Here is a 24,098-nt window from a genome sequence, read left to right as displayed (position 1 = left end):
TAGAACGAGCAAGTGACGGGAGAGAGAATGTACTAGTCGTAACCGATGTCTTTTCAAAATTTACTCAGGCATATCCCACCACAGATCAGAAAGCAAGTACAGTGGCTCGCATACTTACGGAAAAGTGGTTTTATGTCTATGGTGCCCCCCAGCGGTTACATTCTGATCAGGGCCGGAACTTTGAGGGGGACCTCTTGCGAAGCTTATGCAGACTGTATGGGGTTGAGAAAAGCCGCACCACACCCTATCGACCACAAGGAAATGGGCAGTGCGAGAGATTCAATCGCACCTTGCATGACCTACTACGAACTCTTCCTCCAGAGAAGAAGCGAAAATGGCCACAACACTTGCCCCATGTGCTGTTCGCGTATAACACCACTGTGCACTCCTCCACAGGTTACAGTCCTTTTGAGTTGATGTTTGGACAAAAACCACATCTTCCAGTTGATGCATTGCTGGGAACTCATCCAGAAGGTCAGCTTGAGGTCCCTGTGGAGGACTGGATTACAAGACACCAGGAACATCTTCGGTCAGCCTATGAGTTGGCAGGCCGCCATCTGCAAGAGGCAGCGGCCCAAAGAGTACAGCAACAGCCCAAGGGAAATGTTGACCTCCTGCCGCCAGGTACAATAGTGTACAAGAAGAACCATGTGTTGGGTAGGCATAAAATTCAAGATGTGTGGGGCGCTAAGAAGTATGTGATAGTGAAGTGCCTAGATGATGTGGGACGGGTGTACACAATTACACCTGTTGAGGGTGAGGGCAGGAGGCATAATATTCATCGGACAGAACTACGAGTGGCTCCAGGGCCAACACCTCAGGTGTGGTCCTTGGCGAAGGAGAGGAACGGGTCCCTTGCCCAGGGAGTAGGACCGAGGCACAGGATGATCAGGATGAAGAGGATGACTGGAGTGGCCCAGTAGTGGTAGTGGCACCTCGTGATGCAGACCTAAGAGTGCAACCTGCGACTGTAAGGCCCCCAGCACCATCATCTGAACCTGGGGAAGCAAGAGAGGAGCGCAGTTCCGCTCCAGCCGCTAGACCAACAGCTGAGTTGACCCCAGTTTCCTGTGCTCCCCCAGCCACCGTTGGCCCCGTCCGTCGGACTGGCAGAGCAACGGCTGGACTCCACTCTAACCCGCACCACCTTCCTCGGGCTTTTGCGGCCCAAGGTAATGGGCAGGTGGGGGCTGCAGTTCACCTTCAGGTAGATACTATTCAAGCCTATTTTAGACCATGGTGTTAGACTAGTTGCCGCCGGGACGGCGACTTCTTAAGTGGGGGTGGATGTAGCCTGTGGGACTTAGTCCCAGTGGGGAAGGAAATGGAGGGGCACTAGGACCCAGCAGGAAGCATCAGCGTTTTGGTAATCACGTAATGTGGATATAAGGAGCTCCCTCGATACCCGTGAGGTGCCGCCATTGTGGAAACGTGTGCTCGGAACGCGAACGGAGTTTGGAGTTGCCGACTTTGCCGGGTTCGTGGGTTGATCGCTTGTACGCAGGAGAAACGCTGGATGCAGTACGGAGAGTTTGGGCTGCTGACACAGTCATTGATATTGGGGGAGAAGATTGGAAGTGCAGTTGTCCGGGGAGGCTGCAGAGGAGTGGAGACGCGCCTGTGGTGCAGCCGCTGTTTTTTTCCCACCTTGATTTGTGTTTGTGGTGTGTAGTACAACACCTACAACGAACTCTACAGATTTTTACTTTATATTGGGCATTATTGTCGATGTAAATTAGTCATAGTTCTGCATTGCCAGTTAGGTGAGCTCTATCTGCTTTGTATTTTATTTTAAATAACCAGCTGTAATTGTTGTATTTTAACAGCCCCTTTTTATGTAAGACTCTGTAGCTGGGTTCCTTTTTTTTTTGGGTTGTCTGGTGGTTGGCAGTTCACTTTAGCCCAGGGTTGTGTGCTGTGCTTGGGGTGTTTGAAACAGTTTACGTTTGAAAGTCTGGGGAGTGGCATTGCGCACTTGGGTGTGTGTCCAAATTGGAGGACGCAGCTAATGGTTGCAGTGATTATTTTCTTGTACCTGGGCTATGCGTAGCTGCCACCCACGGGACCCATTTGAGGCTGTACCTAGTGTTACTATCTTAGAGTCTTTTAACCTTGGGGTTGTGATGTCATCGCTCCTTCTTTTACATTTGTTATAATAAAAGTGTTATCGTACCTACAGCTGTGTGATCACTGTATGGGGATCATCACGGGGAACCATTACGATTGGATGGGGCTTTTCCCCCCCCTTTTATAATTCGGGAGTGGCGTAGTTTACATTCGTTTGGGTTACATCGGCTACATATAAAAAATAAAAAAAACTCAAGCAGAGTCCCACACTGTAAGAAAACCATGCTGAAGTCTTCTGAGCTTGTAAAAAAACACGATATGAAGTAGTATCCTAGAAATAAAGATTCACACGGTCTGTGGGACTGGCTGCCGAGCGCGTCAGAGGAGCTGGCACACGCGCTGGTTCCGAGAAACGCCGTCGCTGGAATTCAGTCGAACTGAACAAGCCAAACCCTACCGTGTTGGGGTTTAGGATATTAACTGGCGTGACACCTTTCATTTGCCCAAACCATGTATGCTGCCGATTCATGCACAGTTTAGATCCTTTTGTAATTATTTAAAGCGTCCTTTTATAACGTGGGTCATTTTCACAAGGGAGTTGACAGCGTGGTACCGAGGATCGTTTAGGCGTGAAGAAGAAACGCGGTCGTAGTGAATTTTGAACTAACGGCAACAACAGCCACAATAACTTTGAAATCGTTTAGGAATCAGATTGTAGGCTCGATTCTCACGATGATTCTCTGCGTCCAGGGGTGAGTACATCTGTATTTTACGTTTGAATGGAAAGATATGAGAAGCCTAGTTAAATTTTAAATGTAATAATTACTAAAGCCACATGGCAGCACATTCTGTTATCTTGATGCATCAGGTACAAACCCTTGACATGCTCAGGCAAACACCAGATCGTTTTAAAATTCATACAAGCGAGGACATTTACAGCTAGATGTACATGTTGTTGGGCTGGACACTTCTTTGAACCACTTTAGCCCAGCGTGTTCGTTGATGCAGAGGAGGATGTCAGGAACAACAGACCAAATTTATAGCAATATCAAAAGGCCTTTATTATAACTAAGATATATCTCAGGAGATCTCACACACACCAAACATGTACACCAGAGAGATCTGAAAGTTACTAGTAACATGTAAGTTATATATGGTATGGCTCCACCCCCTCAGTGCTCTTCCATGGTCCCAGTGTCTCAGCCTGATAAGGTGTCATTACAGGCAATTGTTGCTATTCACCTTCTGTGGAGCTTATCAGTGTAGAACATATTTCACAGACACTTCACAAGAGTCTAACACTTGTCTTAGACCATTGAATTTTCTGATGCAACTAAAAGCTGAATTGCCCTTCTCAAAATGTATAGCTTTAAAACATATCATGCAGCAATCATATCTAATTTTAATATCACACATACTAATGAGCAAAATATACTATTGCTAATATTATTGCTAAGCAAAAAACTTATTTTCTCAACAATGTGTTAAGAAACAATGGCACAGCACACATATGAGTGTTATGAGTGTTATCTAGAGTCTAGAATACAATCGCATCACACAACCAGCAGAGACATGGAAATTGAATGGTGAAAGATCGCCATTACTGTTTAACATAATTCGTGTTCTCTCCTTCAGTACTAGTGATTAATGGTTACACTTTTTTTTCTTTTTCCCAGGATGGTACTGGGGTGCCATCACTGCTGGTGAGGCCCATTCCGTCCTGCAGGGGGCACCAGAGGGCACATTCCTTGTTCGGGACAGCAGTCACCCGCTCTACATGCTGACCCTGTCCGTCAAAACAGTCCGCGGACCCACCAATGTCCGCATTGAGTACAGCCGCGGGCGCTTCCGCCTGGACTCCAGCTCTCCGGCCAGGCCACGGCTCCACTCTTTCCCCAACGTGCCCAGCCTCGTGCAGCACTATGTGGGCTCCGGGAAGGGCAAGGAGGGGGCGGGCGAGGACGAGAGCGACGCCACGGCCCCACCGGCGCCTCCGGACTGCAGCGTATTTCTCAAGCTCAAACGCCCACTGAACAGGCCTCAAGCCTTTCCCTCCTTACAGCATCTTACACGACTGGCCATCAACAGAGCCACCAAGTGCCCCAAAATGCTGCCTCTACCAAACCCACTCCTCGAGTATCTGCAGAACTACCCTTTCCATCTGTGAAAGCACCATGGAACGCACAGCCGGGTCAAAGGAACAGGATGATGACCTCACTCAGGAAGCAAAGCAGCCATGGGAATATCGGCGGTGCTTATTTCCATAGAAACTGGACTTTTGCATAAAGTCCAGTGATGGCTACTATAAAAAGCTGTTGAATATGGGTGGACAAGCGCAGTGCTGGTGATCTGCTGCCCTGTAGAATTCAGTTCCAACTCTAATCCAACACACCTGATGCAGGTTATAAAGTCCTTCAGTAGCTTCTCAGTATCAGAAGCAGGTGTGCTAGTTCAGGGTTGTAACAAAACTGTGCAACTCTCCAGGGCTTGGAAACCCCTGCTAAGTACCTTAGTTATCATAGCTTCAAAGTATTAATTTTTTTTTATGCATTTGCATCGTCTAGTACCCTTCATGATAAAAAAAGTAACATGGAGTCACATGGCTGGTCTGTAATTTCACTGTAAAATTGTAGAATTACAATCTGCACCATTCTCAGCTCTAGAATGATCAGTACTGGGGGGGGGGGGGGGTGCATGCCTTGGACCCCAGCAGAAGGCCAGTAAAACAAGTCCTCAGAGTCCATCCAGACAGGCATATCAGCTCTCCTCCGCGGTGTGCGTCATCTCCCCTGCTCTTTCAGCCTGGACTTCACTCTTACACAGTCTATAGCTCTAACCCCGAAGCGACCACTCAGACACCCGGCCTTCAACAGACTACCTAGTATTCTTCTTTAGGACACAGAACCGTGGCCTAGAAAAACAACAACAACAACAACAACAACACAGAATCAATGCAGTGGTGCTCATCCGTACAGTTAGACACTGGAGAATATTATCTAATAATGTTATGAGAAAACCAGGAATTTGGAAGGGAGTTGTTTTTGCGTAGAAATAATAATAATTCTATTTATTGGCTGGTGGATTTAAATAAACCATGTGTGGTGTAAAGGTGTACGTTATTGCATCATTCTGCAGGTGTTTCTAGGAGTCACTGAGACCTCTGCAAGATGGTGCGTCTCAAGGGTGCTAATCTAAGGAGCTGTCACACAAAACTGGCCTCATATGACACTTGTGCAGAGTCATGGGCAGCACACAGCACAACCAAACATTTCTCAAAAATGTTAGTTGGGAAACACTACCAGAAAGGATGGTGCAAATATTTAACACTAGTTGATGAAGATGTTTTCAAATGTCTGGTTTGGCTGCAGTAACATAATGCAACATAACATAGTTTCAGGATAAATATACCTATATACTCAATACACACACCTATTATTACATTAAAAGTGTGATTTTTAGTCATTCTGACCTGGTGGTAAGATCATAGCTTGTTCCCACATACTGCAGTCCTTCTATCTGTTCCTCTACAAGGCTCTTTATGAGAGGGGGATGGCGTGGGTCTACCTCCAAAAACACCCGACTGAGAGGGAGGCAGAGACAGACAAAAGAGTGAAGAAACGACACCCGAAAAAATTCATGTTTGAGGTTGATTTTTTTTTATCAGAAAGAAGGTCTTAAATACAATATGGGGTCAAAATTAGAGGAATTAAGTATGATGGCTTTTTGGTTAAATTATATAGAAGACACAACACGAATGAAAAGTAGATCTTAGAAGCTTAAGCGAATTAACTAGTCCACAGTAATAAATGTATACTAGGTCATACACACAAAGAAATGTTTGAAAAGTACCACAGAGAACATGACACTTCTGCACACATTAAAATACTTTCTCCTCAACACAAGTGTTCCAAGCTTATTACACCTCCAACGGGGGGTTAGCCCCTCTTTAAAATTCTCAATGTCATCGGAACAGAAGATGTGTTTCACAAGCCTTGCTTTTTAACTGTCAAAGTCTACTGAAAACTCTTCATCATTGTGTTTGCCGTAGGGGGAATTAGTGAGAAAGACACCCGGTCCCTGGAATACTCTGTGAGTGGTACCGGATTCCCTGAAGTGTTTTAGAAGTGCTGGGAAAGCTCCTTAGCGAGATTTGAGCATGCTATTTATACACCAATGCTCTTCGAGGCCACAGACACAAGCTCATGTTCATTGTGTAACAGACCTACCAGAAGGCTCGTTTAAAAACCACACACACACACAAACGCATCCCACCTGAACACACACACACACACAGATACATTCTTACCCATCAGTGGTTAGGAGTTGTGGTGCTACAGCTAGAATCTGTCTGATTATTGACATTCCATCCAAACCACCGTCCAACGCTGAGTGGTCTTCAAACCTGTACAGAGGATCACAGAGGCTCATTTATGTAGGCACTGGAAGTACATCTGAATGTTTATGTATCAGTCACTAAATGTCTTAGTCCATATACGTGAGGTCCATTGTGTGTATACCTAAGTATCTCTGCTTCCAGAGACGTCATATCCTCAGTGAACAGGTAGGGTGGATTACTAACAAGCACGTCAACAGGACTGTAGTCCCTCACCATCAACCCCGCATCTGCGAATAGGACACATACACCCACACACATTGAAACACAGTATTTTCAAAGCTGGCAGTGTTAATGCACAGAACAGACATGCCAACAGGCTCTGGTCACTGCAACAGTGTGACCACTCAAATGCATCCAGGACAATGGTCAGGCGGGACAGTGGTCCTTTTACTTCAAGAAAACATCCTAGCAAGTGAAATCAGGCATGTAACTGGTATATCTAATACTTCCATTATAAGATTATTCAAGTGTCTTATCAATTTCTATTTTAAAATAAAGAAAAGGTTGAATAATATAATTTCAAAGAAGTGAAATGATATATTGACTACATCTTTTTTTTCACATGTTAATATTATAAATAGTTAAATACGAGAACCGTAGTGTCTGAAAGACCAGACAAAAGTCTGTTATATGAGAACCATGGAAAAAAGAAATGCTTCCATGATCCTATCTGCTAAAATAGAGCCTTTGTCTTTCAGTGGTTAGTGACAGGAATTACCGATAAGGGGTGGGTTTCCCGAAACGTTCGTAGCGCTAAGTACTTCTTAACCTCGTACGTTTCATACGAGGTTACGAAGTACTTGGCGCTACGAACGTTTCGGGAAACCCACCCCGGATTAGTAGCAGGAAAGAGGAAAGGAATCCAACCTTTCATCACAGTCTACACAAATGCAACAGCATGTCATGTACTTAATCCACTTACCACTCATAATATCTAATTTACGAACTTCCAGTCTGTCCTGAAGACCCAATCTGTTACAAAAAAAACAAGAAAAAAACACACACAGTATATTTTCATCAGTGAAACCTTATCACATGCATGTACTCACCCCCACATCCAGAGGTTATAACCACCTGTTCGCATTTTCTTCTGTTAAACACACTGCTTCATGACTTCTGTCCAACGCAATGGCCTTGAGCTTAGAGAAAGTACATTAAAGAATTAATATTTTTCATACAACCATTAAATACAACCACAATTATGGTGATAAAAAAGTATGCTTTTTATTACATTTTTTATTATGTATTAGTTTTTATTACTATGTATTAGCTTTATTATTATTATGTATTTGTTTTATTCTTACGTTTCTCTCTAATACAAGTACAGGAAACATATGCCACAACTTTAACACACATCATGAATGTGGAATGAAATATTTCAATATATCTTTATCACATCAAGAGGCAAAAGGATACTAGGATCCTGAAGGGTGGTGGACCCAACCTGAGGGGCAGCGTGGAGCAGACTCAGAGTGATGGCACCTGACCCACAGCCCACCTCCAGGACAGCAGCTTCCCCCCCCGCCTTCATCTGCTCTGACTGGAGATGGTCCAGGACCAAGCCAACCAGCTCCTGCACACAAGCCCGACACATGGACATGCACACCGTGTGTACGTGCGTGTTTCTCCTCTTCATGTCCCGCAGTGTCCTGGGTTTATTTCTAGTTCATTTACATGTGAAAATCCTTGGTTGGATGACACCATGAAGGGAACTGCAGGATGCCGGGAATTGAGTCGGGGATGGATCAAGACTGTGTGGATGGATGAAGAGTGTGTGTGTGGAAGGCAGGACCTCTGTCTCGGGACGTGGGATGAACACTGGAGGTCTCATCTTCAGAGTCAGGTCCCTGAAGTCCCACTCCTCAATCACGTACTGTACAGGCATTCTGAAGCACAGTTCAGCATGTCAGCCCCCACACACAACCCCCGACACACACGCGCGCACACACACACACACATACAGGTATACAGTGTTTATGAGGACAGCATGCAACCACCATGGTTTAGGAGGACACTGCTTTCCTCATACCCTATCAATGAAATATATATGTCAAATAATTCAGTTTGGATCCATTAAGATACATCCCACTTAAAATTTTGTTTGTGGATAATAAAATCATGTGAACTGAGCATCTGACTTTTTACAGGTTTGAGGGGACACAACAAAACATGGTTTGCAGGGGCACACATGTTTACTAGGACTGTTTACATAAAACACACAAACACAAACTTGAAGGTGGATTACCAGGACAACATGGTTTACTAGGACTGTTTATATAAAATACACAAACACAAACCTGAAGGTGGATTACAAGGTCATATATGGTTTACTAGGACTGTACTATGGAATCATTCTTTTTAATCAAAAGTATGTTGATAATACAAGTAAAAATCTTGTCAATAAATTATTTACTTATTTATTTGTTACTTATAAATTCCTATACCATATTTTAATGTTCTTTTTAAGTCTCCCCTTTGTATCGCAATTAATAAAATTACTTAATATCATAAGTAACTTAATAAAAAAATAAAATAAAATCCATGCATTAAAATATTGTTTATCTCAACTATTTGAAACACATGGAAAAACATTTTATATTTGAGAAAACATTTATTTGTGAACAGATTTACATGTAAAAGTTCATGAGAGTGTATTACAAAGTCAGTTTTTACAATTTCAATATTTTACTTTTAGCCCTGCAGCACTTAAAACATTGATTCCTTAATACATATGAATACTTTTACCCTGGCTTACAAATCTTTTAAAAATTCTTTAAAAACATCTTCAAAAAATCTTAAAAATCTTAAAAAAAATTTAATTATACAGTGCTATAAAACATTTAAAAAATGCCATCTAGCATGCAACATAAAAAAAAAATGTATGACAGCATACCAGAACGTAATGCCAATACAACAACTAACTTGAAATACTAACCTGGAAATAAACAAAACAGAAAAACACTTCGACAGTGGCTCCCTAACTGTATATCAGTATAACTCAAGGCTCCAGTTTAAGAACACTAAGTATGACTTCTCGAGAACCCTTACAAAAGAAGACTCCAAATATCAAGTACAAGCTCACTAGGCCCTTCCAAGAACCTACAGAACATTACATTTACTATATACAATACAATCACAACAACTATAAAAGTCTGCTATCAGTATAACTCAAGGCTCCAGTTTAAGAACCACTAAGTATGACTTCTCGAGAGCCCTTACAAAAGAAAAGACTCCAAATGTCAAGTACAAGCTCATAAGGCCCTTCCAAGAACCTACAGAACATTACATTTACTAGATACAGTGGGGAAAATAAGTATTTAGTCAGTCACCAATTGTGCAAGTTCTCCCACTTAAAAAGATGAGAGGCCTGTAATTGACATCATAGGTAGACCTCAGCTATGAGAGACAAAATGTAAAAAAAATTGAGAAAATCATTTTGTCTGACTTTTAAAGAATTTATTTGCAAATAATGGTGGAAAATAAGTATTTGATCACCTACAAACAAGCAAGATTTCTGTCTGTCACAGACCTGTAACTTCTTTTTTAAGAGGCTCCTCTTTCCCCCACTCATTACCTGTATTAATGGCACCTGTTTGAAGTCGTTAACAGTATAAAAGACACCTGCCCACAACCTCAAACAGTCACACTCCAAACTCCACTATGGTGAAGACGAAAGAGCTGTCGGAGGACACCAGAAACCGAATTGTAGACCTGCACCAGGCTGGGAAGACTGAATCTGCAATAGGCAAGCAGCTTGGTGTGAAGAAATCTACTGTGGGAGCAATAATCAGAAAATGGAAGACCTACAAGACCACTACTAATCTCCCTCGATCTGGGGCTCCACGCAAGATCTCAGCCCGTGGGGTCAAAATGATCACAAGAACGGTAAGGAAAAATCCCAGAACCACAAGGGGGGATCTAGTGAATGACCTGCAGAAAGCTTGGACCAACGTTACAAAGGCTACCATCAGCAACACACTACGACGCCAGGGACTCAGATCTTGCAGTGCTAGATGTGTCCCCCTGCTTAAGCCAGTTCCTATCCAGGCACGTCTGAAGTTTGCTAGAGAGCATTTGGATGTTCCAGAAGAGTATTGGGAGAATGTCATATGGTCAGATGAAACCAAAGTAGAACTATTTGGTAAAAACACAACTCGTCGTGTTTGGAGGACAGTGAATGCTGAGTTGCATCCAAAGAACACCATACCAACTGTCAAGCATGGGGGTGGCAACATCATGCTTTGGGGCTGTTTCTCTGCAAAGGGACGACTGGTCCGTGTACATGAAAGAATGAATGGGGCCATGTATTGTGAGATTTTGGGTCCAAACCTCCTTCCATCAGCAAGGGCAATGAAGATGAAACGTGGCTGGGTCTTTCAGCATGACAATGATCCCAAGCACACTGCCAGGGCAACAAAGGAGTGGCTTCGTAAGAAACATTTCAAAGTCCTGGAGTGGCCTAGCCAGTCTCCCGATCTCAACCCCATCGAAAACCTTTAGAGGGAGTTAAAAGTCTGTGTTGCCCGCCGACAGCCCCAAAACATCACTGCTCTAGAGGAGATCTGCATGGAGGAATGGGCCAACATACCAGCAACAGTGTGTGCCAACCTTGTGAAGACTTACAGAAAACGTTTGACCTCTGTCATTGCCAACAGAGGATATACAACAAAGTATTGAGATGAACTTTTGTTATTGACCAAATACTTATTTTCCACCATTATTTGCAAATAAATTCTTTAAAAGTCAGACAAAATGATTTTCTCAATTTTTTTTCCACATTTTGTCTCTCATAGTTGAGGTCTACCTATGATGTCAATTACCAGCCTCTCTCATCTTTTTAAGTGGGAGAACTTGCACAATTGGTGACTGACTAAATACTTATTTTCCCCACTGTACAATATAAATCACAACTATAAAAGTCTGCTATCAGTATAACTCAAGGCTCCAGTTTAAGAACCACTAAGTATGACTTCTTGAGAGCCCTTACAAAAGAAAAGACTCCAAATGTCAAGTACAAGCTTATAAGGCCCTTCCAAGAACCTACAGAACATTACAAGCCAGGCATGAAAATGGGTCAGGGGTTAAAAAGGTGAGAAGACCGGGGGGCGGGGCATGTGACGTCACTGGGATACGGCAACGGGGCGTTGACATGTGACGTCATGGGGATACGGCGACAGGGGGGTGGCTGGTGGTGTATGGGGGTACAGCGACAGGTGATGCCAAATATTACGGAGCCCGTAAGGTGACATCATGTAAAAAATATAATAACGCGTGGCCACGACTTACTAACGCGTGCGAACGAGATAATTAACGCGTGCGAACAAGATAATTAAGTATTACTTTATATAAAGCCAGATTTACCTTCCTTGGGCAGTCAGTTCGCGAACATCCCTGGGATCTGCTTGCTTTGCTGTGAAAAAATAAACTTTGTTGCCGCGTGTGAAAGGCGACATTAGTATCTCGTTTCCACGCGTTAATAAGTCGTGGCCACGCGTTATTATTTTTTTACATGATGTCACCTTACGGGCTCCGTAAAATATAGTGAAATCCATAAAAAAAAATTTTTTTTGACTGTCTTGGATTCAATGTATGGAGCCAGATCGTAAACGCGAGAAGCCGCTTTCGCCATTCCAGATGGCTCAGTCAAAACCATTACATCTTAATGAACCAATAAATACAACAGCGGCGAAAATGAGTGTAAAAATACCAGGGTTCACGTGTTTTTATTTTCTAACATGGGCTAAAGCACAGGGCAGACTCAAACGACAAGAGTTTACAACTTCATCTTCAACCTTTTCAGCCCTGGTGCGAATGTTATCACACGTCCCTGGATTCACCAGTTACAACTACAGACACATTAGAAAAAAATCTTGTTTCTTATTTTATGTCACCGTTAACTACACGGGGTTGACGCGAACTTAATGGCTTATCTATCTACCTATTTATCACAAGAGCTTGTGTAGCTCTGACAGTGTTCAACGCTGTAGCGAACGGCAGTAACTGTTTTACCGCAAATTATGAAAACGATTGAAACCATTAATAACCCAATTAAATCCACTGGTAAATGTACGATCTGGTAAATGTAGTGGTAAATGTATGATGTGGTAAATGTAGTGGTAAATGTTCGCTCTTCTGTCTTGTCCCCGGTGTAGCACTAGGTCCTGCTTCTCGTCCCGCTTAGCAGTAAATTAATAACATGAATGAAGAATGTTCGTATGATTGAAACGCTATTTGGCCTCTATGAAGGTTCTGGGCGGAAACTGCTGGCCACGGTGTCATTGAAATTGCCGATTTCGGAAGTGCTCTGTTTGCTTATTAAGTCAATATGATAATTAAAATATATACATATAATCTCCTGACCCCCCCCCCCCCCCAACAAAAAACTCATCGGATCTACACGATTCACGTAGGTCACCCTTTTCAACTTCAAAACGGCGAATTTCGCCGAAAGGTGACAGATTTTCATGCCTGCAAGCTCATATGGTCCTCTTTAAAGCAAACTACAAACTCAGAACGCCCTATTTAAAAATGGGGGTGTAAAAACTCATAAGGTCCTATAAATGAAAAGAACCTACAATGCATAGCGATGTACATACTCATAAAGCCTTATTAAAGGCACCTACAGCAGATAGTGAGTTATTTAAGGGTAGCATGCTTGTAATATAATCCCTTGTTACGTACAAAATCTCTAATATTTTGAACTGTCCGTGTCTCCAGAATTGGGTGTTCTGCCTTTCTGCAAGCGTCACATTCTATTAAAGAAGCTAACTTCCCATTCCTGATGTGCCGCCCAAAATGTGTCATGACGGCTTTGACTTCCGTGGTGGTCCAAGGCTTCTTTGTGTAGGCCCTTTTCCTTTTTCTGATGAGCTCTATTATAAATAATTAATACAGTTTAATAGCATTTTTAAACAGTCATTAAGAAATAAACATGCACAAAAATAGAGTGAACATCAAAAATCCTACCATTATTGCCAGCAACAGAAGTCTCAGTAGTGCCTGCACCAACAGTACATTTCAGAAATCGTTTTTGCAATAGTTTGATAACGTGCACAATTCTAAACATATGTAGAGCTATAATCCATCCTTGTACTACAGCCCTCAAAACATTAATTCCTTAATACATATGAATACTTGAACATAACAAAAGAACTGACTGTTTTGATGGCACAGCATTACAAGTATAGGACATATTTTATTGTATTATAATTTAGCAATAAACATTGGAAAACTTTAAAGTTTCTTTTAGGAATATTATCTTATGGAGCAGGACTGAAGGGAACGTTGTTGTGTAGCCTGGTGAAGGCCTCTGGCTTTGGGAAGGTTTCTGGCTTGGAGAACCTGACAGATACCTTTAGATTGAGGAGCCCAGTGGAGCCCTTTGACTTAAGAATCACAGCAAAGGCCTCACACTGAAAATGGCAGAGGAAGCTGGCAGTTTGGGAAAGCAGCTGTGGTATGTTGGAGGTATCTAGCATGTGTAGCTCAGTAGGGGCCTCTGACTTGAGAAGCTTGCACTGTGACGAACGTGACTTGTATGGCTGGTGGCTTGTGGATCAGTGATGACAAAGACACTACAGCAGAGGTCTCAGACCTAGGAATTGGAAGCCCAATGGAAGATTGGTGAAACTTGGAGGGTCCTGTGGCTTGGGAGTAGTGGTGGAGGCTAGTTGCTTCTGAGCCTGTTTGACATGAGGTGAAGACCCTGGGCAGCGATAGATTAAGAGGTGACTTTTTCAGTCAGGGAGCGCCTGGCTTGAGGAGCCTAGAGGTGTCTTTTAGCTTTTGGTGTATCTGAGGCCTAGAGCTTCGGGAGTCTGGTAGGGGACTCTGGCTTGGGGAACCTAGTGGGGCACCTGGTTTGGGAATACAGTGTTGCTTAAGGAGCCCAACCATGGCCTGAGAGTACCTGAAGTCCCAGAACAGCCACAGGCTGATTAATGTTAGAATTAATCAAAGTGGTGATGTCCTCCATTTTGAAGGGAAACAGAAGCAACAACAATGTCAACTGCAGGTAAGGAGACTTCAGGCCTGGTCTTCTGACTAGTAAACCCTTGTTCCAAGCTCTAGGAAGTCCGGTGAAAGCTTGGAAAGTTCAGTGGAGGGCTCTAGTTTCTGGATGCCTCAGTAGAGGCCTGTGACGCAACGTAAAAACAGGGAAACAGGAACACTACATGTTCTCTACTAAATGCAAGACAGAGGCCAGTTCCTCAGCCAGAGGAACATGCACATACTGCTGATGTGATGGACCAGAGATGGGACAAGACAGATTCAGAAACAGGAGGTTGAAGACCCACTGAGCAGGAAGCAGGGAAGCTGGCTGAGTCAAAGATCTGTTGATTAAGTTGCTAGGACTGGAATAAGCCCCAGATCAGCCAGACAAATCACATAGGCATTTAACAGCAGAGAATAGAATGTCATCTCAGAACACACTACAGAACTCTCTGCTGGACTCCAGCAGAACCAGGGTGCAGATGATGTCCAAGAAGAATAAGAGTGTCTTCAGTAGACAAAGAAGCATCGGGACATAACTATTGATCTCTATTATTTAATTTTTGTCTTTTTGTTCTAACAGCCCTTCTGTTTCAGGACTCAAGTATTTAGTGTATTGGTATTTGTTCATGATTCTGTATGTGTACATTTAGTTATGGTTTAAAGGGACATGATTTATGTTTCAGGCCTCAATTATTTAGTGTATTGGTATTTGTTCATGATTCTGTATGTGTACATTTAGTTATGGTTTAAAGGGACATGATTTCTATTTCAGGACTCAAGTATTTAGTGTAAGATAAGATAAGATAAGATAGTCCTTTATTGATCCCGCAGCGGGGAAATTTGCAATATTACAGCAGCAGAGAGGGAGGGACAAGGAGAGGGAGTCAAAAGACAATATATAAGGCAGATAATAATTTAAATAAAAAAAAAACAAAAACAAAAAATGTATGTATACTGGTTACAGAAAATATGCTATTAAAAATGTAGTAATCTTATGTAAGGTGTTATTGCACATTGAAGTAGTAGCTATTGCACATTGGTATTTGGTATTTGATATTGGTATTTGTTCATGATTCTGTATGTGTACATTTAGTTATGGTTTAAAGGGACATTATTTCTATATCGGGTCATGTATTTAGTGTCTTGCTGTTTGATTATGTCTGCCATCTTTGTACATTTATATATGGTTCACAGGGGATGATAGTAGCTATATCATGACAAGTATTTAGTGTCTTGGTATTTGTCCTCAATTCTGTATATGTGTACATTTAGTTATGGTTTAAAGGGACATGATTTCTGTTTCAGGCCTCAGTTATTTAGTGTATTGGTATTTGTTCATGATTCTGTATGTGTACATTTAGTTATGGTTTAAAGGGACATGATTTCTGTTTCAGGACTCAAGTATTTAGTGTATTGGTATTTGTTCATGATTCTGTATGTGTACATTTAGTTATGGTTTAAAGGGACATGATTTCTATATCGGGTCATGTATTTAGTGTCTTGGTATTTGTCCTTAATTGTGTATATGTGTACATTTAGTTATGGTTTAAAGGGACATGATTTCTATTTCAGGACTCAAGTATTTAGTGTAAGATAAGATAAGATAAGATAGTCCTTTATTGATCCCGCAGCGGGGAAATTTGCAATATTACAGCAGCAGAGAGGGAGGGACAAGGAGAGGGAGTCAAAAGACAATATATAATTCTCCTCAATTCTGTATATGTGTACATTTCGTTATGGTTTAAAGGGACATGATTTCTGTTTCAGGACTCATGTATTTAGTGTATTGGTATTTGTTCCTGATTCTCTATAATATGTGTACATTTAGTTATGGTTTAAAGGGACATGATTAGGTTTATCATTACTGTGACGGGCGAGGGAAGTGTAAAAATATGGAAGCAATCATGCCAGTCTCAGGAATTAGTCTTGGCTCAAGTCTCCCTTGAGCCAAGGGGCCGGATCACCGTGACACAGAGCATACTAGCAATGGTATTAATTTAATACCATCATCCCGTGTGAACCATATATAAATGTACAAAGATGTCAGTCATAACCAACAGCAAGACACTAAATACATGACCCGATATAGAAATCATGTCCTTTTAAACCATAACTAAATGTACACATACAGAATCATGAACAAATACCAATACACTAAATAATTGAGGCCTGAAACAGAAATCATGTCCCTTTAAACCATAACTAAATGTACACATATACAGAATTAGGACAAATACCAAGACACTAAATAGTTGTCACGATATAGCTACTATCATCCCCTGTCAACCATATATAAATGTACAAAGATGTCAGTCATAACCAACAGCAAGACACTAAATACATGACCCGATATAGAAATCATGTCCTTTTAAACCATAACTAAATGTACACATACAGAATCATGAACAAATACCAATACACTAAATAATTGAGGCCTGAAACAGAAATCATGTCCCTTTAAACCATAACTAAATGTACACATATACAGAATTAGGACAAATACCAAGACACTAAATAGTTGTCACGATATAGCTACTATCATCCCCTGTCAACCATATATAAATGTACAAAGATGTCAGTCATAACCAACAGCAAGACACTAAATACATGACCCGATATAGAAATCATGTCCTTTTAAACCATAACTAAATGTACACATACAGAATCATGAACAAATACCAATACACTAAATAATTGAGGCCTGAAACAGAAATCATGTCCCTTTAAACCATAACTAAATGTACACATACAGAATCATGAACAAATACCAATACACTAAATAATTGAGGCCTGAAACAGAAATCATGTCCCTTTAAACCATAACTAAATGTACACATACAGAATCATGAACAAATACCAATACACTAAATAACTGAGGCCTGAAACAGAAATCATGTCCCTTTAAACCATAACTAAATGTACACATATACAGAATTAAGGACAAATACCAAGACACTAAATAGTTGTCACGATATAGCTACTATCATCCCCTGTCAACCATATATAAATGTACAAAGATGTCAGTCATAACCAACAGCAAGACACTAAATACATGACCCGATATAGAAATCATGTCCTTTTAAACCATAACTAAATGTACACATACAGAATCATGAACAAATACCAATACACTAAATAATTGAGGCCTGAAACAGAAATCGTGTCCCTTTAAACCATAACTAAATGTACACATACAGAATCATGAACAAATACCAATACACTAAATAATTGAGGCCTGAAACAGAAATCATGTCCCTTTAAACCATAACTAAATGTACACATACAGAATCATGAACAAATACCAATACACTAAATAACTGAGGCCTGAAACAGAAATCATGTCCCTTTAAACCATAACTAAATGTACACATATACAGAATTAAGGACAAATACCAAGACACTAAATAGTTGTCACGATATAGCTACTATCATCCCCTGTCAACCATATATAAACGTACAAAGATGTCAGTCATAACCAACAGCAAGACACTAAATACATGACCCGATATAGAAATCATGTCCTTTTAAACCATAACTAAATGTACACATACAGAATCATGAACAAATACCAATACACTAAATAATTGAGGCCTGAAACAGAAATCATGTCCCTTTAAACCATAACTAAATGTACACATACAGAATCATGAACAAATACCAATACACTAAATAATTGAGGCCTGAAACAGAAATCATGTCCCTTTAAACCATAACTAAATGTACACATATACACAATTAAGGACAAATACCAAGACACTAAATAGTTGTCACGATATAGCTACTATCATCCCCTGTGAACCATATATAAATGCACAAAGATGTCAGTCATAACCAACAGCAAGACACTAAATACTTGAGTCCTGAAATAGAAATCATGTCCCTTTAAACCATAACTAAATGTACACATACAGAATCATGAACAAATACCAATACACTAAATAATTGAGGCCTGAAACAGAAATCATGTCCCTTTAAACCATAACTAAATGTACACATACAGAATCATGAACAAATACCAATACACTAAATAATTGAGGCCTGAAACAGAAATCATGTCCCTTTAAACCATAACTAAATGTACACATATACACAATTAAGGACAAATACCAAGACACTAAATAGTTGTCACGATATAGCTACTATCATCCCCTGTGAACCATATATAAATGCACAAAGATGTCAGTCATAACCAACAGCAAGACACTAAATACTTGAGTCCTGAAATAGAAATCATGTCCCTTTAAACCATAACTAAATGTACACATACAGAATCATGAACAAATACCAATACACTAAATAACTGAGGCCTGAAACAGAAATCATGTCCCTTTAAACCATAACTAAATGTACACATATACAGAATTAAGGACAAATACCAAGACACTAAATAGTTGTCACGATATAGCTACTATCATCCCCCGTGAACCATATATAAATGTACAAAGATGTCAGTCATAACCAACAGCAAGACACTAAATACTTGAGTCCTGAAATAGAAATCATGTCCCTTTAAACCATAACTAAATGTACACATACAGAATCATGAACAAATACCAATACACTAAATACTTGAGTCCTGAAACATAAATCATGTCCCTTTAAACCATAACTAAATGTACACATACAGAATCATGAACAAATACCAATACACTAAATAACTGAGGCCTGAAACAGAAATCATGTCCCTTTAAACCATAACTAAATGTACACATATACAGAATTAAGGACAAATACCAAGACACTAAATAGTTGTCACGATATAGCTACTATCATCCCCTGTGAACCATATATAAATGTACAAAGATGTCAGTCATAACCAACAGCAAGACACTAAATACATGACCCGATATAGAAATCATGTCCCTTTAAACCATAACTAAATGTACACATACAGAATCATGAACAAATACCAATACACCTAATAATTGAGGCCTGAAACATAAATCATGTCCCTTTAAACCATAACTAAATGTACACATATACAGAATTAAGGACAAATACCAAGATAGATAGATAGATAGATAGATAGATAGATAGATAGATAGATAGATAGATAGATAGATAGATAGATAGATAGATAGATTTTTTTCTTTTCAGTTAGGGGTATGTTCAGTTAGTATGAGCTGCCGTGGGTGTGTTCTTCAGAGTCATGATAGAAGCAGAAACACAAATGCTTCTATCAAATGCTTCTAACACATAGATATAGATAGATAGATAGATAGATAGATAGATAGATAGATAGATAGATAGATAGATAGATAGATAGATAGATAGATAGATAGATTTTTTTTCTTTTTAGTTAGGGGTATGTTCAGTTAGTATGAGCTGCCGTGGGTGTGTTCTTCAGAGTCATGATAGAAGCAGAAACACAAATGCTTCTAACACATAGATATAGATAGATAGATAGATAGATAGATAGATAGATAGATAGATAGATAGATAGATAGATAGATAGATAGATAGATAGATAGATAGATAGATTTTTTTCTTTTCAGTTAGGGGTATGTTCAGTTAGTATGAGCTGCCGTGGGTGTGTTCTTCAGTCATGATAGAAGCAGAAACACAAATGCTTCTATCAAATGCTTCTAACACATAGATATAGATAGATAGATAGATAGATAGATAGATAGATAGATAGATAGATAGATAGATAGATAGATAGATAGATTTTTTTTCTTTTTAGTTAGGGGTATGTTCAGTTAGTATGAGCTGCCGTGGGTGTGTTCTTCAGAGTCATGATAGAAGCAGAAACACAAATGCTTCTAACACATAGATAGATAGATAGATAGATAGATAGATAGATAGATAGATAGATAGATAGATAGATAGATAGATAGATAGATAGATTTTTTCTTTTCAGTTAGGGGTATGTTCAGTTAGTATGAGCTGCCGTGGGTGTGTTCTTCAGAGTCATGATAGAAGCAGAAACAGTGCTTTGATGCTTCTACATGAGAAAATATGCTGTACGTGATGTTTTAGAAAGCAAATTAGCAACGCGATCATAATGCTAATTTCCGCTAGCGACCTTATGGGATTTCCAATATAACATTAGCATCAAGCTAATTGTGCCATATAATTTCTTAGCTATTCACACCAGCACAGTACAAAACACAATATAGAATGAGTAGCTCTAGCCTGCTGTTTAGATCACAAACATTTATGAGTGCTTTGATGCTTCTACATGAGAAAATATGCTGTACGTGATGTTTTAGAAAGCAAATTAGCAACGCGATTATAATGCTAATTTCCGCTAGCGACCCTATGGGATTTCCAATATAACATTAGCTACATGGAGGCGTAGAGGCCCGTTCTCTCCTTTAACAAGTCAGCGACAGACCACAACGCCACACGCACAGCGATGATCACAGCTGCTTATGAGAGTGCGCGTTTATCTGTCACCGTACCTGTTTTATGATTTTAATTGTTTTGAATGAATGCTTGTTTTGTCATCGTAAACATATATTAAACGTCAGACGTCATGTGGATGGCCCAATATGACAAATATGTGTATTTCCCACATCTTTTACATTTATTTGTGCCATAAAATTTATATTAATTTTATGAAATATAGGAAATAATACAAACAAATTACTTACTTTTAAATTCTGTGATCCTGCCCCTCCGTGAAGATCCTGCCTCTGTGACAATCCTCCTCTTTCACGGGAAAAAATGATGCCTTCGTTCCGCGAGGAAATTGGTTACATTGTTTCGCGGGAAATGTTGTAAAAATTCCCGCCAAATTGTGTAATACTTCTATACCATTCATTGGTTTCAGAGGACATCATTGTAACACACATACACATTGTGGTATAAAAGGACATTTTTTGGAAACTCCAAAAATCTCTTGGGGATTCTTAATCCTGTAAAGCGCTTTGTGACAACATATGTTGTGAAAAGTGCTATACAAATATATTTGATTTGATTTGATTTGATTTATTTAAGTCAGAAAACAACATTCATGCTCTCGGAATTACAAGGACACTTGGGATGTCCTTGTATACCTGGGTGTCCTTGTAATGCTGGTCAGTAACCTTGTTTTTAGTCTTTGTAAACCATATATACACACACACACACACACACACACACACACACACACACACACACACACACACACACACACACACACACACACACACACACACAGAAAAAATGAAACCCACAAGATTTAAGACAAGATTTTCCACTCTTTCCAATCCACTCTTCAAGATCCTATAATGTAATTATCAGTATGTGTCTGTACTACACTACCAGGGTACACACAGAAACATCCAGAACAGCAATGGTGGTACCTCGTGAGACGTCTGGAACATAATCTCCAAACACTCTCTCTCTCCTTATCAGTCAGAGTTTCCTTCAGTCTTCTTCTCTCCACACACTCCAGCTTCCATAGACAGATAAACAAAGAGATACAGGGAGGGAGGGAGGGAGGGAGGGAGAGAGAACAAATTAGGAAAACAAAGCACTCGGACTGGTGGAAAACATAATTTGATTCCTAGAAGTTTCCAGGCAAACAGGCAGTAATTGTGCCTGACTAGGTCACAGTATGTTTGCTGGAAAGAGTACATGCATATGTGTCCTCCCAATGGATAAATACAGAAAGATAACATACACAGTGAATCACTCAGCTAAACTATAAAAATGAAAAAGTGACTCAGACAGGCAAACCAATTAAATTTAAGCCTTAAGTTTATACATAAAGCCTGAGGTTTCATTAATAAAACCTGAGGTTCTATGCATAAAGTATGTTTGTACACAGACTCCTCCACAATAAATTACATTGCTATTGTTTAAAAATGTTTACAAGCTAGAAATAGAATAAGCATCAGTTGCTTAATAGATTAGTCATATGCTGATTAGACTAGACCAAACTTAGAGCATGTTGTCTTGTTAATAAGTGTTCTTTTTGGAGTACATTTCATTCTATTATTATTATTATTATATTCACATACAATCTGTGTGGAGAGTCCACAAGTAATTGAACAGTAAAATGATTGCTTTTTGACTCCATATTACATCACATTGTGTCAGTGAAACATCCATGGTTTTGATTTTCAAAATATTCGCTTTCAATCAATGTAATTTATATCTGTATTGTTAAGCCACGTAGACGCCAAGCAATGTCTACGTTTCAAAGGTACCCTGTAGATTCATACATCGGTATGAGATGTTCATCTCAGCTGTACATATGATTTTGCCCCAGAAATCTACAGTTGTTTTTATGTACTATCTGCCAGACTGTAGCAAACACGCTGCTTTTGATATTCACTTGAACAATTAACTGAGCTAACATCAAAGTAGCAATGAATAACAATTAATAAAAATGCAGAACTTCCAAAGAGCTGCATTTTAAACATAGTAACACCATGCTATAAGATATAATCAAATATCCTTTCCCATTAGAGCTTTGAAGAGGACTTCACTAGTGTTATGTAGGACTTAGCTCACTACCTTCATACTAGAACCTACTACAAGCTCTTCATAGAAGTCAACGGGTAGGCAAATTCCCTTTGTTGAAGTTTTGCTGAATTAAGCCCACAACACCTCCAGAAGGGTCAGCCATGAGGCCAGGCATCCCAGAACCCAACACATCCAGAAGGCTCAGCCGTGAGGTCTGGTGTCCCAGAACCCAACATGTCCAGAAAACTCAGCCGTGAGGTCTGGCCTCCCAATACCCAACACGTCCAGGAAACTCAGCTGTGAGATCTGGCGTCCCAAAACCCAAAATGTCCAGAAGGCTCAGCCGTGAGGTCTGGTGTCCCAGAACCCAACATGTCCAGAACGCTCAGCCGTGAGGTCTGGTGTCCCAGAACCCAACATGTCCAGAACACTCAGCCGTGAGGTCTGGTGTCCCAGACCAGCCCCTTCCACATTTAGGGCTGGAACTTTAATTCCAAAACACAGGTGCAACTTCATTTACAATTGCAATATGAGTCAGAAAAATGTGTTCGATATCAGCTCTTGATTTACAACTGATTTGACCCACTGAGTTTAGCCAGTGCATTCTTTGCTTTTTTGATCTCTACCTACATATTGCATAGAATTCTTTATCTGCTCAGCAGGTTTTTCTTCATGACTGAAAGCATTTGTCATTCATTCAGTGGTGGATGCAAAGCAGTGAAAAACAGTTTCAATGAGGTTACTGAATAAATTAAGAATTTACTGAATAATATACCTTACTAACTACCTTACCAACCAAATAAAGAAAAATCATTTTAAACAAGAAGTTCATATTTAAGAGATTAGCAAACCTAATGTTTAGTTATGCCTTTGGTTAATTATTCTAGCATTTGAATTAGCCTGCTTTACTGACTTTATTTATCATTCTTTTTGTCCATGTGCTGAAAGACAACAGTAACAGTTTCCAAATGCCACAAATCAACGCCAGACCTTGTGTTCGCTCTTATGATGCACCGGCGCTGCTGGCCAGAAACAAAAGAGCAGTAAATGCTCTTATTATTTATGGTCTTCTAAAAGTGAAGTGGAGTGCAGGGAGAGAGCAGAAAGGCAAATTATTTCTGTAGTTTACCCAAACAAATACAAACAAATCAGAGTTGACCTTCTGACCTTACGATCGTAGTCACTGCTTCATTTCACATCCAGTGTGCTGGGGGTTAGGGTTAGGGTCGAGATCCAAAAAAAA

The 24,098-nt window shown here is 40.2% G+C and overlaps 2 protein-coding genes across 3 annotated transcripts in view; one reads left to right on the top strand and one right to left on the bottom strand.

The window, feature by feature from the left end:
- Nucleotides 1–2,909: 2,909 nt before the first annotated feature.
- Nucleotides 2,910–4,519, top strand: LOC143521481 (cytokine-inducible SH2-containing protein-like). The gene is made up of 2 exons (XM_077014389.1): nucleotides 2,910–2,935; nucleotides 3,744–4,519. The coding sequence occupies exon 2, from the start codon at nucleotides 3,845–3,847 to the stop codon at nucleotides 4,232–4,234; it is 390 nt and encodes a 129-aa protein (XP_076870504.1). The 5' UTR covers nucleotides 2,910–2,935; nucleotides 3,744–3,844; the 3' UTR covers nucleotides 4,235–4,519.
- Nucleotides 4,520–4,759: 240 nt separating this feature from the next.
- The window catches only part of LOC143521480 (MTRF1L release factor glutamine methyltransferase-like), a 20,254-nt gene continuing 915 nt past the window's right edge, over nucleotides 4,760–24,098 (bottom strand). Inside the window, exons 3-12 of one of the 2 annotated variants that reach the window (XM_077014387.1) lie at nucleotides 21,748–21,839; nucleotides 21,460–21,501; nucleotides 8,256–8,349; nucleotides 7,908–8,036; nucleotides 7,538–7,602; nucleotides 7,386–7,435; nucleotides 6,585–6,690; nucleotides 6,374–6,469; nucleotides 5,537–5,647; nucleotides 4,760–4,978 (exon numbers count right to left, since the gene is read on the bottom strand). In XM_077014387.1, coding sequence (XP_076870502.1) covers nucleotides 4,942–4,978; nucleotides 5,537–5,647; nucleotides 6,374–6,469; nucleotides 6,585–6,690; nucleotides 7,386–7,435; nucleotides 7,538–7,602; nucleotides 7,908–8,036; nucleotides 8,256–8,349; nucleotides 21,460–21,501; nucleotides 21,748–21,839 — 822 coding nt within the window. In that variant the 3' untranslated portion in view covers nucleotides 4,760–4,941. The remainder of the gene's footprint in view (nucleotides 4,979–5,536; nucleotides 5,648–6,373; nucleotides 6,470–6,584; nucleotides 6,691–7,385; nucleotides 7,436–7,537; nucleotides 7,603–7,907; nucleotides 8,037–8,255; nucleotides 8,350–21,459; nucleotides 21,502–21,747; nucleotides 21,840–24,098) is intronic. The other variant, XM_077014388.1, reaches the window with a different exon arrangement.

This window comes from Brachyhypopomus gauderio, chromosome 8 (genome assembly GCF_052324685.1).
Source record: "Brachyhypopomus gauderio isolate BG-103 chromosome 8, BGAUD_0.2, whole genome shotgun sequence".
NCBI classification, from domain to species: domain Eukaryota; kingdom Metazoa; phylum Chordata; class Actinopteri; order Gymnotiformes; family Hypopomidae; genus Brachyhypopomus; species Brachyhypopomus gauderio.
This window is presented reverse-complemented; position numbering and strand designations above follow the sequence as displayed.